The sequence below is a fragment of the Macrobrachium nipponense genome, chromosome 25 (assembly GCF_015104395.2).
Source record: "Macrobrachium nipponense isolate FS-2020 chromosome 25, ASM1510439v2, whole genome shotgun sequence".
NCBI lineage: Eukaryota > Metazoa > Arthropoda > Malacostraca > Decapoda > Palaemonidae > Macrobrachium > Macrobrachium nipponense.
Window position 1 is genome coordinate 41,133,303 of NC_087214.1, and position 13,587 is coordinate 41,146,889.

General features: G+C 49.7%; 1 protein-coding gene across 1 annotated transcript in view; it reads left to right on the top strand.

Moving 5' to 3' along the window:
• LOC135199394 (chromatin assembly factor 1 subunit A-B-like) overlaps positions 1–13,587 on the top strand; it is a 150,658-nt gene that overhangs the window by 98,628 nt on the left and 38,443 nt on the right. Inside the window, exons 5-6 of the mRNA XM_064227386.1 lie at positions 489–735; positions 7,644–7,869. Coding sequence (XP_064083456.1) covers positions 489–735; positions 7,644–7,869 — 473 coding nt within the window. The remainder of the gene's footprint in view (positions 1–488; positions 736–7,643; positions 7,870–13,587) is intronic.

Sequence of the window (13,587 nt, forward strand, 5' to 3'; positions counted from 1 at the left end):
TTCATTACTTTATATTAAGCGAATGAGCTAATGTTTGCAAGCGTAGTTTAATACAATACTCAGTATACATCAGAACAGCTGATGACTTATGATTGTGCTGCTCAGATATCCCAGCGAGTATGCTCTTACCTTATGTGGCATGATGGAAACTAAAATAAAGATCCTTTGGAGCTGTTTACCATATCCAGTTGCATCTTTTCTCTTTTAATTTTTTCCGTTTCCTTTCCATTCATCCAAAATGGCTGTTCAACTTCTCTATTATTTTTTCCAGTTCATCCTTATTTATGAAGAGACAGATTCCACATGCTAGCCATACAAAAGCCTAGAAATCTGAATCTGCTACTGTTTGGTTAGGCTTTTAGCATTATAGTTGAAGATGTATAGTGTTCATTTGAACTGGCCATCAGCCATTACCATTTAATACTTGCCAACAGATATCTATTACTTACAATGTACAGTAGTTGGTATGATGAGTTGGCTCATTGCAGCGCAAAGAAGCAGAAGAAGGAGGAGGAACTGAGGAAAAAGGAAGAGGAGAGACTCAAGAAGGAAGAGGAGAGACTCAAGAAGGAAGAAGAGAAACAGAAGAAGTTGGAGGAGCAACAGCGGCTTGAAGATGAGAAGCGGAGGCAGAGCGACAAGCTGAAGAACAAGTTCGCCAGCTTCTTCGTGGCCAAGAAGAAAGAGGCCGAGAGTGTGACCAAGGACAGTGAAGGACCTTTCAAGGATTTTCGGGTATGGTATCAAGAAGTTGGTGACCTTGACCTGACCCTTTTGAGATTCCTGGTTTGAGTCATGGCTAACTGCTTTTGGGCACTGCATTATTCATTTAAGTAGTAAAATGGAAATGAGAATTTTCAACATCAGCCATTGAAGGAACTTCATGTAAGGTGGCCTCATGGATGAAAAAAACCATTAGTTAAACTTGTGATTTATACAAGAACAAGCCAGTTCAAGAACAAATTTAAGTAATTTGATACACACTAATGTGGGTTATACATATTTTTTCACAAATGCATCACCAGTACAGTATGCAGTAATTGTTCCTTGCTGTCAAACTTCTCAGTTCCAGAAGTATTTATTCCTAAGAGGATGTTGTGCTATTGGAACCTTAAAAGTTCAAGCGAAGATGCGTCACATTACTACCCTGAAATTATTCACCTTCTATTGTAGTAATTTATTTAAATTTTGTCCTGTAAATTCTTTCAAATGAACACCATATTTTTTGAAAGCTTTATTGTTCTTACATGTAATATAAACCCTCAGTCCTTTACATAAGGAATTACTCTCAGCGTAGGCTGGATATTGGTCTTAAAAGAATAACAAGGTAGTTGGCAGTAACTGCTTGTCCGATAGTCAGGAGTTCCGCCTGACTGGATGTAAATATTCCACTTTGCTTTTGGCTGCCATGGTTTGCAGGCATGCTCTCTTTCTCTGCCCATCTTTTCGTACGAGAACCAAACTTTGTGAGATCTCTGTTTTTTCTGTTACATGTGTGTGTGGTTTGTTTGCAACCCCAAGACTCAAATAAGCCCTATTGCCCCCCATTTTTGCAATGTGTTTACCCTGGGGTGGGAGGCAGGAAGTGTGGTGGCTTCCAATCCAAAATTGAGGTAGATCCTCATGTCCTCTGCTCAAAGTGCCGAGGGCGTGAGTGTTCAGTAAATAACCAACCTTGTGAGACTTGTATCTCTTGGTCGGCGGAGCAGTGGGGGAGAGATGAGGGGAGGAAAAGATCTTGAGGGAAGTCTTCCAAGGCTTGGTCGGAGGGTTACACCCTCCTGACAACTGTGTTGGTGGCTAATCCTTCATCTTCCTTCCTCCCACCGCGTAAGCTTCCCCATTTTAATGTTTCCCCTTGGGGGGAAATGTCTCCTTCCGCTTCTTCGCTTGATTCATCGAGCATAGAAGAGGTGGGGGGTGGCACATCGACTCTCGAGTTATACTCAGGAGCATCTGCTCGCTCCAGAGGGGATCCGTCTCCTTCGGGGCAAGTAGGAACTCCTCCCACTAACCCGACTTTTGCTCCCTCAGGTGTGTCTGTCTCCGCGGTTGGGGATTTGCAGAAGGCTTGGGTGAAGTTGGGCTTGCCTGGCACTTCATCTCTCCAGGGGCTGATGGGTGGTCGTGTCGTCAGTACCATATTCCTTGAGGGTAGAACCATTTCTGCCTCCTCCTCCTCCAGGTTACGCAGTTTTCTCTCCCCCAGCTACTTATGATTGGCCTCAGAGACCAGCCCCACTGGACCTTCCACCTGTCTCCGTGCCCATGCCTGTTGCTGTCCCAGTCCCTGACTGTGTGAGTGCTGCTGTGGTGTTGGTGCCCCCTTTCCAGGCTGTCCTAGAGCATGCTACTTCAGCAGCTGCTTCAGTGGCACCCTGGATGGGGGATCTGACTGCTGTTCTGAGGAAGCTGACGAAGAAGTAGTGAAAGGTGTCGTCGTCTTCCTCCTCATCTTCGTTGTCGTCAGCTGCCTCCTCCTCCACTTCTTCTTCCAAGGCTCCTCCGCTGAGGAAGAAGAAGGATGTCCCCCCCCCTCCCCTCATCCAAGAAGTCTCGATCTGGGACTTCTAAGGGTCCGTTCTAGCTGCTCTGGTGAGACAGGTGGGTCTTCCGCTGGTCTTCCTTCTGTTCCTTCGGGAACGGGAACCACCTTGTCGCCCCCAGGGGTGTGCGGGCAGGGACCATAGAAGTTCATCCCCTCGCTTGTTCTCCTGCACCTAGTCTGAAGAGGTTCTGCCTCTAGACTGGGACCGTCTCGGATTTCTCGTTCGTGAGTTTCCCCGAGTGCATGTACACCTCCTGATGAGCTTGCAGCTAGAGTCAGTGACGCTGAGTTTACTCGCTGTCACGAGTCGCTCGGGTGATTCACTCCTTGCCGATGATTGCTTGCCGTCTAGTGATTGCTTGGCTCCCGGGGTGATGTGACGGTCCCGCAAGACCGGTAGGAGGTCCCCCGTTCAGTCTTCTCAAGAGGTTTCATCCTCTTCGGGGACTGTGATGCGTCGTGAGGATGGTATCCGCTCTTGTCATGCTGAAGGATGTTATTCCCCACATGATCATCAGCGGATGGTCCAGGTGTCGGGTAGCTCTTGTCCTGATGTATGAGAGCGTCGTTACTGTTCTCGGCGGAATGTTTCTCCACAGGGAGAGCACTCCTCTAGACCTGCAAGTTGAACATCACCGCTGGTTGGTGATCGTTCACGGGCCCACTCCGTCTGCTAATTCTGCTAGCAGACCGAGCGGGAGCGTCGGATCTTCCTCACCTGTCCCTTCTTAGGAATACACCAGGAGTGAGGTGACTGGGAAGGAACCCTGGGGAGTGTTCTCATGGGTTGGCCACGAGAGCGTACATTCCCGGTACAGTCTTAGTACCCGTGATGTCCGTACGCTCAAGTCGTTCAAGGAGATCACGGGGTCTGTTGAGGCTCTTCTTTCTGAGGGAATAGGTATTGGATGGTAGGGTACTCATCCAGGAAGGCCTTGACGGTCCTTCTCCGCAGGATGCAGTCATTCCCGACATTCAGAGGTCTTTCGCAGAGTCATCGCGCATGATTTGTCAGCACAGTGACCTAGGGGAAGGATGATGGTAACTCCCTCTGACCGCCCTTCGCAGTTGAGTCGTTCTGGGGGCCTTAAGAAGGAACGCAGAGCTTCTGTGGAGTTACCTGGGTCTTCCTTGTCCAAAGGCGTGTTTGGACCAGGTGAATAATCTTGTTTCAGGACAAGAGAATTCACTAGGGCCATCAGATCGGACAAGCTGCTTCCCCTTCCTCTACCTTGACAGAGGCGATTCTACATGCATTCCGAGAACCCTTTGCCAACCAAACAGGTTGTGACCCAGAGCTAGTACGCCCAATTCCCAGCTTGCCTCTATAGCACCTTTCAGAGAACCTTTGGTTCACACAGCATGAGGCAATGGCCTTGGAAGCTACCGTTATGGCAGCTTTCCAGGCCGTCTCCTGGCTGGATCTTTGGTCCCTCACAGTATCCAAAGTCGCTGCTTCTCCGGGATTGATAGTGCCCAGGGGAAGATTCGGCTTTTTGGGAGACTTTGTCAGTCCGGAGGTAGGGCTATTTCCTACCTGGCCCACCAGATGGCAAACCTGTGGGCCAACCTGGTTCTTAGGAGGAGGGACGCTCTCCTAACTCGTATAGCCAGGTCTAGAGGCCCAGAATCGGCTTTGGGTCTAAGGAATGGACTGTTGCTGGGTTCCTCCTCTCTCTTCCTAGAGAGATGGTAGATGGTGGATGGTCGATGGCTTGTGGTTTGGACCAAAAATGTAGAGCTGAAGGGGACCAGCGATTGTCTTGTCCACCAGGCAGTTGCTAAGACATCCAGGCTGTCTCGCGCAACGGTAGCTAGGCCCTCGAGCTAAGCTAGCTCTTCCTCCGTCCCAAGAAGGCTCCTCCTTCGAAGGGGACGCGAGAAAAGACCCAGCCTTCTTCCTTTGCTCAGAAAAGGGAACAACAGCCTCCCTTTCAAACCCCCTTCACCCGCTGGAAGGGAGGTAAGCGAAAGAAGAGAGAGGGAAACGCTAGGGACGGGGGACATGCCCCCCTCAGCTGCTGCCTGGCGGAAGACCTTACCTTACTTACATGGCAGCGCTATGGGACCAAGACCTGGATGGGAATGTTCTTTGGGAGAAATATCTTTTGCCCTTCGAGTCGAGGCCACCCCTCACCGACAATCCAGTCCAACTTCGAACTTACATTCCCTGGTTCTGCCAAGGATCTGGCACTCAAGGAAGAGGTGCTATCAATGCTGAGCAAGGGAGCTGTGGAAGTCAAACGAGATCCATCACCAGGGTTCCACAGCTGACTTTTCCTGGTGAGAAGGCTATGGGGGCCTGGAGACCGGTGATAGATTTCTCTCCCTTGAACCGATTTATTTGCCATACTCGGTTCACGATGGAGATGGCACATTCCGTGCTAGCCCCTATCAGGGAGAATGACTTCATGCTTTCGGTGGGCCTGAAGGATGCGTATTTTCAGATACCCATCCATCAGTCCCCCAGGAAGTACCTTCGCTTTATCCTCAAGGGAACGGTGTTCCAATTCAGGGTACTTTGTTCGGACTTTTGACCACCCCTCAGGTGTTCCACGAGAGTGTTCACCTTTGGGTGTAGAGCTTGGGCCCACTCGGTCAGGATACGTCTCTTAAGGTATCTTGACGACTGGCTGTCCTGGCAAGCGAGCTCTCGCAGTTGTACAGGACAGGGATTGACTTCTCAATTTTTGTCACACGACCTAGGGATCGTGATAAATTTCGAGAAGTCGGATCTCTTCCCAAGCGGAGGATAAAGTACTTGGTATGCTGATCGATACAGTAGCAGCACGAGTCTTCCCTGCGGACTCGAGAATCAGCAAGTTCAGGAAGGCAGCTCACCTATTCTGTCTCAACAGGAACAGCTAGCTCAGCTTTGGCAAGGTTGTGATAGGTCACCTTTCGTCACTAGAGAAGCTAGTTCCTCACAGGCGTCTTCACCTGCAGAGTGTTGGTCACAGTCTTGGGATCCTCAATCCTTCTTCATCCCTTTAACGGAGGAAGTGAGGAAGGATTTAGCCTGGTGGCTAGATGACTGGAACCTCCTTAATAGGAGTGGAGTTGCACACTCCCCCTCCGGACATGCTTCTGTTCTCAGACGCATTCAACGAGGGTTGGACGCACACCCGGAGGAGTTGCTGACAAGAGATTTCCCCGTGGCACAACCTTCTGTGTCAGCTGCACATAGAGCCGTACGACTCAGCAGTACAGTCCCTGTGCCTTCGTGGCTGGTGATTATCCACCATCTCTTTAACGAGTCGAGAGGATTTTTCTCGCTGAGCAGCTACGGAGATGGCAGGATACCTTAGACAGTCCTCTGCAGCAGTGTACCATGGAAAGTGGTCTGTCTTCTGTGCTCAAAGCCACTCTTCAACAGATCGTCTGATTTCCTAGTCTTTCTTCGTGGAGAGAAGCTCCTCTCTGTCTATGCAGTTAAGGGCTATAGGTCCGCCTTGGCCCTGGTCCTGAAACTGCAAGGAATTGATATTTCCTCTTCAATGGAAATCTCTCCTTATGAGGAGCTTCAAGAGGTCTTTCCCACCCAGGGAACAAAGGCCTCCTGAGTGGGATGTGACTCTCATCTTAAGGAGCTTGATTCGTTAACCTTACGAGCCTCTGAGAGTCGTCAGACAGGGATCTGACCCTCAAGACCGTCTTTCTGCTGGCCCTGACATCGGCGCAGAGAGTAGGTGAGCTTCATGGTCTCTTATAATGTCAAACACGAGGGGATGGGGATCTCTTACGCTTGATTTCGTCCCGTTTTTCGTAGCTAAGACTGAGAATCCTTTGGTCCCTGACAATAGATTCGAGTCCTTTATGATCCCCTCCCTAGAGGACTTGTGGTAATGACCCAGATGAGATGCTACTTTGTCCGTTAGAGTGCTATGGCGCTATCTGATGAGAACTTGTCATCTCCAGCCTGAGTGTCGACGCCTCTTCGTTAGACCAAGAAAGAAGTGTCCAAGAACACTATCTCTTTTTGGCTTCGTGAGGTGATCAGGAAAGTGTACTCCACTGGAGGGAGGTCCGACACCGGTGCCTTTCGTCTGAGAGCCCACGAAGTCAGAGGTATTCGTCCTACCCTTGCGTTCCGCAAGAACCTGTCAGTTTCACAAGTATTGAAGGCAGGGGTTTGGTCCAACCAGACCACCTTCCCCTCCTTCTACCTTCAGGCCCAGCTCCTCTAACTGGACAAGGTTGCATCTCGCCTTGTAAATTGTATGAATGGGTGTGAATGAGAGAGTGACTGGCTTCTCTTCCTCCTTCATTCTTCTCTCTTGCTATGGGCGAGCGCTGCGTTCATCACATGGGAAATAAAGGGCGGAGGGTCGATGCAGGTAAGCTATATTACTGAGCTCCATTCTATTCCATTTCATTGCAGTATAGACGCTTATACCTGTCCCTTAACTAACAAAGGGGTAAGAGGACATTTACCATGAGACAAACCCAGTACTTGTATATTTGTCATTTTGCTTCAGACTATGAGTTCTTGTTTGCTATTTATAAAAGGCTACACTTACCTCCCTCTTATGAATTGGTCCAGAGGTCTGGCCATTGGTCTTGCAGTTCTCATACTCCAATCAATTGGACAGAGGCCAGGTTCCCCCCCTTGCTCTTATGACCAGGTTGGGAACCTTGATTGGAGGGTGTGAACACCAGTCTGTTTGCATGACTCAGATTCCTCCCACCAATCAGTGAGTCTGCCTTATATAAAGGACTGAGGGTTTGTATTGCGTATATGCCGTCTCATGCCACCCTCAATCTGTTCCTGCGCCTAAATAAATATAAATACAAAAAAAGAAAATGACCCCAAGAAATATTGTGAATTTTTTCCTGTTGACTTTATTACCGGAAGCAAAGCGGAATGTTAACGTCCAGTCGGGCGGGACTCCCGACTATCAGACATGCAGTTACTGCCTAACTAGCTTGTTATTCTTTTACGACCGATTTCCATCCTATGTTCAACGTAATTCCTTAGTAAAAGACATCAGGTTTGTATAGTTAGGAAATATATAATTTACTTTAAAAAAATTGGTGATTTTTTCCCCTTCAGCAAAGTATTATGGTTATTTCAACATTATTATTGTGTCCTCAGGTCAAGGAGGACATGCAGCTGGCACCGGTCGTGAGGAATATATTAACGGAAGATCAAATAACAGAGTTGGATAATTACTTGTATGGCAGTTGCGAGGCTACCTCCAAGACATACTTGAGTCTTTTGAGATCAGGGTCCTATGTGAAGCAGAAGTCGGTGAAAACTTGTCCCTGCAAACAGGAGCCACCGGTAGATGATGAAGACGATGACGATGTCATGGTTATCAGTAAGTTTGATTAAGTTCCCTATATTTTTTTTAGGCTTGTTATTTAGCTAATGAGTTATTACATAGAGCAGCATTTATACTGCCAAAGATGGATTAATTAAAGTCAGAAAGGTTCTCTCGTTTTTGCTGTTCCAGTATTTCATGATGCATATGGGGAAAGAATATCGTAGACTGATCATTTCCCAAAAAAAAACTTACTAGCTATCATTGTTTTTGGACCGTACTTTTCCATTTCTAATAAATGATCAATTGAATTTTGAATATGACCTCAACCAGCAAAGGAGTTTGTTCCCCTTCACTCTTAAGAAAATACAGTATCATTTAGGTGATTGCTGATGAAGATTTGACTTTTCTTTTTGGGAACCATCTTCAGTAATATGAATTACAGGCATTCTTTTGGCAATCGGCATGTTACACTTTATAAATAAATTTTAATTACTTGTTTAGCCTTAATTATGACAAGGGATTCCGTGTATGTAAGTAAATTTTTTATTTGTTCCGACACGAGATACAAACCTTTCGGTCCTTTTACAATAGGAAGGATAGGTCGTAAGCTTTCGAACAAGGGGTTCGGTAGTTAACTGCTTGTCCGACAGTGCGCACGCCGCGCGACTGGGAGGTGAAGAATCACTTTTGCTTTCGGCCTGCTGGCGTGTAGACGTGTGTATCATCGCGCTCTGCCCGCTTCATCGTCGTTGCTTTTCAGCATGGTTGTGTTTTCTTTTTCTATTTAACCTAGTGAAACATTGAATTGTAAGTACAATCCATTTCAACTTTATTTTATTTCCATTGAATTCAATTGTGAATTAAAGGATCATGGTTTCACCACGTCCTCCGATTACCCGAGTGCCCGGGACTGAAGGGCGTAAGTGCGGGAATTCAAAGTTTCCCAGAATGATCCTCGTATTGTGCGTGCTCGGTGCCGAGGGCGGGAGAGCGCTTGCTCCGACCTGTGTGCTTGATGCCGAGCGAATGCCGCCGGCACGAAAACTCATTCGTATGCGTGGAATGCATCAATACTCATTTTGGATCAGTTTCCGCTCTTACTCAATTGATCCTTCCCCCTTTTTATTTGTATGAAGTGGAAATCGCAATGGCAATATTCTCATTTTCCTAAGGATTATTTTGATTGCATCTTTTCATTGGATCAATGCTTCCGCTCTTACCCGGAAATTGATCCTTCCCCCTTTTTATTCTTTTGTATGAAGGTGAATTCGCGTTGGTAATGAAGTTGAATCGAGCGCAGTATTCTTTTAATTTTCATATATGTTTTGATTGCATCAATTCATCGTGGATCAAGGTTTCTGCTCATAATCGGGATGGATCCTTTCCCCCTTGCGCTCGGTCCGAGGGCGCAAATGCGCTCGACCCGAGCCCTTTATTCATTGTGAAGTGAAATTGTAATGCAAGATTCTTTTCATTTTTATATCCTTTTATTATTGATTGCATCAATTTTCTTTTTGGATCAAGATTCCGCTCAGCCAGGAATTGATCCTTATGCCCTTGCACTCGGTGCCGAGGGCACGATTGCTCTCGGGCAATGTAGTATTTTTGTTTTGGGCACATGGGTGCTGTGCGGGGGTGGGGAACGAGAATCTCTCTCTCTCTCTCTCTCTCTCTCTCTCTCTCTCTCTCTCTCTCTCAGCTCCCGCGGATGGCCCTTCCCCTTTAGGGGGGTTATTATCTGGGTCCTCCTCGCCCGATCCGTCGAGCGCGGGGGAGAGCGCTCGGTGCCCCGTTGTACATTTGTATTCGGGGTCTTCCACTCGTTCGGGATGGGGCTCCTCTCTCTCTCTCTCTCTCTCTCTCTCTCTCTCTCTCTCTCTCTCTCTCTCTCACACTAATCACTCTACTGTTACTCCTGCAGGTGCTACTGCCACGAGGCTTGACCTTGGTCAGGTATGGGCGTCCTTCGGTCTGCAGGGCGTGCCTAGTGACCAGGGGCTGCTGCTCTTTCTGCCTGGTGACACCAGGTGACGCCATCCCTCCTCACCTGGTGTACTCGCCTCACGTGGTAACAGTCTCGCCTACAGCCGCTGTGCAGGGCCCGTTCGCTGTACCAAGGGGGGGCGTGCCGCTGCCCGCTCATGGTTGCCGCGCTGCCGCGACCACACTCCCTCTGCCCTAGAGCTCACCCCTGGACCTGTTGCCGGTACCATGATGTCACTGGCTCAGCACTGCTCCACCTCCTGTGTTATCGGTGCTGCCTGCCATACCTGCCGATTCTTGTGCTGGCTGTCCCTGCCGTTGCTGTGCTAGCTGTCCCTGTCCGTTGCCCTGCTGGCCTGGCTGGTGGCCTGCTGTTTCCTGCCGTTCCTGAGATGCCCATACCTGCTGACGTCGTCCCTGTTCGTGGTGGTGCTACCCCAGACTTTGGTCTGTCTGTACAGGTGCGTCCGGGCCCTGTGGCTTCGGCTACAGCAGCCCCGGCCTCCGCCCTGTAGGGCAGATCTTACGTCTGTCCTGAGGAAGCTGACGAAGAAGAGGAGGAAGGTGTCGTCGTCGTCGTCTTCATCTTCTTCATCGTCGTCGGCTGCCGCCTCTTCCCCTTCGACTTTCAAGGCTTCACAGCCGAGGAAGAAGAAGGTTGCCTCCTCCCTCCTAAGAATCTCCCTCGAGAGCTTCTCGGTACCCGTCTCACCTCGGTGGGACGGGGGTGCTTCCGTTGGTCCTCTTGCTCCTTCGGGAGTAGGGCCCGTCTCTTCTTCCGCAAGGAAGAAGAACTACGGGGACTAGAGTACCGGCTTACGGCCGGTACTTCCTCGCCTGGTGTCAGGGGCTCTGCCACTACACCAGGTTCCGTCTCGGCCTCTCGTCCGCGAGAGATACCGAGTGTACCGTCACCTACCAGTGACCGTGCAGCCAAGAATCAGGCGCCAGTTTCACGGCACAGAGCGGAAGGCTGGTGAGAGCCGCTCAGGCGCCTCCCACCAGGCCAGCTCTCGCTATCACGGCGACCAGCTGGCTACCCGAGCTGACGTGACGGTCTCTGACCGGCCGCGTGCCGAGGCTGGGAAGAGGTCCCCCCGATCGCCGGTGGTAACGCGCCGTGAGGACTAGCACCGGTCTCACTGTGACAGTGGTCTCTGCAGGTCGCTCGACTGTCGCTCCCACAGGGAACGTGCGGGTACGGCAACCAGCAGCAGTTCCCCTGACACACGAGATCGGGGCCGCTGTTCTCTGTCCAAGCCGGTTTTCCCCTCAGGGAAACGACTCCGACTAGGACCTGCAGCTCGATCCCCACCACGGGTTGCCGATCGCCTGCAGCCCTCCAAGCCCGCTGGTTCAGCCAGCGAGCGAAGGGGAGCGTCAAGTCTTCCTCTCCCGTGCCTTCAACTTCCTCGGTTTACACCGGGAAGAGCGAGGCACAGAGTAGTGATCGTGAGGGGCACGATCCCATCACGACGCCGTATGTACCAGGCATGATCTTCGGACCGACCAGGACGTACACGCAAGTGGCAGGAGGAGACCGGGAGGGCTGTCACTGTTCCCCCTCCTGAAGGGGGGGTTCTCGGAAAATGCTCTTGTTCGAGGGGCTTGACGGTCCTACTCTGCAAGATGCTGTGACTTCTGAGATCCAGAGGAACTTTGCCGAGGTTATGGCGCAGATTCGTCAGCACAACGACCTCGGGGAAGGATCGCCGCTCCCACCAGCAGAGCCCACGTCTCGGCTCGAGTCGTTTTGGGGCCCGAAGAGGGAACCCAAACCGACGGTGGGTCTGCCGCGATGGGAGCTTAACTCAATTCTGTCTTGAACCAGGTAGAGTCTCTCGTCTCCGGACAAGAAGGCTTTCTCAGATCTGGCCGGGGTCGAACAAGCTACTTTCACTTCCTCTACTGTGACAGCGGCGTTTCTATGTGTCTTCGGACACCGTATTTGAATACCCCTTCGGTCCTCCTGAGAGGTTTTGACCTCGACGAGGACTGGAATGAGTCGGAGGACGGTATCGGCTCTCTCCTGTCAGGTGTCGATCAGCCCCACCCAGACGACGTTCACAGTGGCGGCAGACCCTTACCTACAGTGCGAGTTCGTAACCCTCCTCAGGAAAACGTTTTCTCCTGACGATACGTTTTCCCAGACGGCGATGGCTGCTCCTACTCTTCTCCAACTGCTAGTTCCACTGGGAAGGCGAGCGAGTATCCAATTCCACCCTCATTCCCTCTCTCCTTACGGCTACGAGGGAAAGGGGAGGGATCCTACAGAGATTTCTCTGTAGGATCCCACGTTGGGGACTGCGCTACCGGGGGGACCTTCGGGTCCTACCTGACGTAAGCCCCGGTCGTTGAGGAGGGATTCCTGCCCCACCTCCTCGATTTCTACTGGAATGGAGAGGACCACCAGCCGATATCGTTTGACGAATTCGGTGGGGGTGGTTTTCGCAGAGTGCTTAGAATTCTAAACGGAATTTCTAGCGCACTCAGAAATGTTCGAGTTTTTTACGATCTCCAAACACTTAGGCGAGACCACGGTCCAAAGTGAGCAAGACGAGAATCCCCGATAATTGTTACACCATAATCGGGAACCTCGCCTATACTCGAATTCCTGGAATTTCTAGCATTTGGAAGAAGATTGCTGCTGAAAGAAGAGTATCTCACAGTAGGCGACCAATCTGGAATAGAGAAGAACGGACGGGAACATCCAGTTTGGCTAGAACTATCGTCTTCGGTATTCTGTTCACCATTGAAGCTTTCCTTCGGGGAAGACTTCTCTTTCACTCTCTTGACTAGAGAACGAAGGCGGTCGATCTCCAATCCTTATTCTCATTCCTCGAGGGGAAAAGAATTTAGGATGGAGGTCGTTGTACAGAACCTACAAATATACTACGTATATTACCCTCGCGACATGATTCTGTTAAGCAGTTGAATTGTCCGGGGGGTAGGCGCATACCGTAGTTAACTCTACGGATTGTGACCGAGAAGAATTGTATCTTAATTGAACTGCAACTCGGGGCTGCCTGCAACCTCCCAGCAGTTACCAGTTTCGATTTTAGATACTTGGTATGGTCACGACAACACCAAATCAGCTTTTGTATTTACTGAAATCCGTTTCGTTTAAATATGATTGCTCAAGCGTATTTTTTATGCTCAATGGTTCTAGCCGAACGCATTCCTTCATGGAATGGATTACCTGGCAACTCAGGATGACGAGTCAGCGAGAGCTACTGTGTATTGAACTGCCTGATAGCAGCTCAGTATCAGCTGGGTCTCCGAGATGCACGGTTTGTTGTCTCTCTCTCCCCTGCTTTGATTGACTACCGAACCGTCTCTGCCCAACAATCATGGACTTAGGTCTCTGATTAACGGGGATTCTCGCAAACATGAAGGACCATCTACTGCTGTGACGCTCGATTTCATCGCCTTCGACATTGCGAGAATTTTCAACAGAGATATCTCTTGGACTCTTTCATCTTTCTGTTTACCGCACAGTAACGAGAAGTCTGTACTAGTCTCCACTGCATCGCACTGCGATAATGCGAATGATTTTTGCAGACATCTGAGTTTGTCTTGAAAATATCTCGTATTCATAGGTGTGCAATTGTTCATTGTTCACCCCGAATTAACAGATGTATCAGAAGACATCACCTACTCTCCGACCTGACAGCTCTACTTCCAAATGTTCAGCCCATGAGAAGCAGTTCTTCAGGCAATAATTCGCTGTGTCTTCATTACTGAAAAGCGCTCCGCTTTCATTGCAACTACGACACTCACCGGACAGCA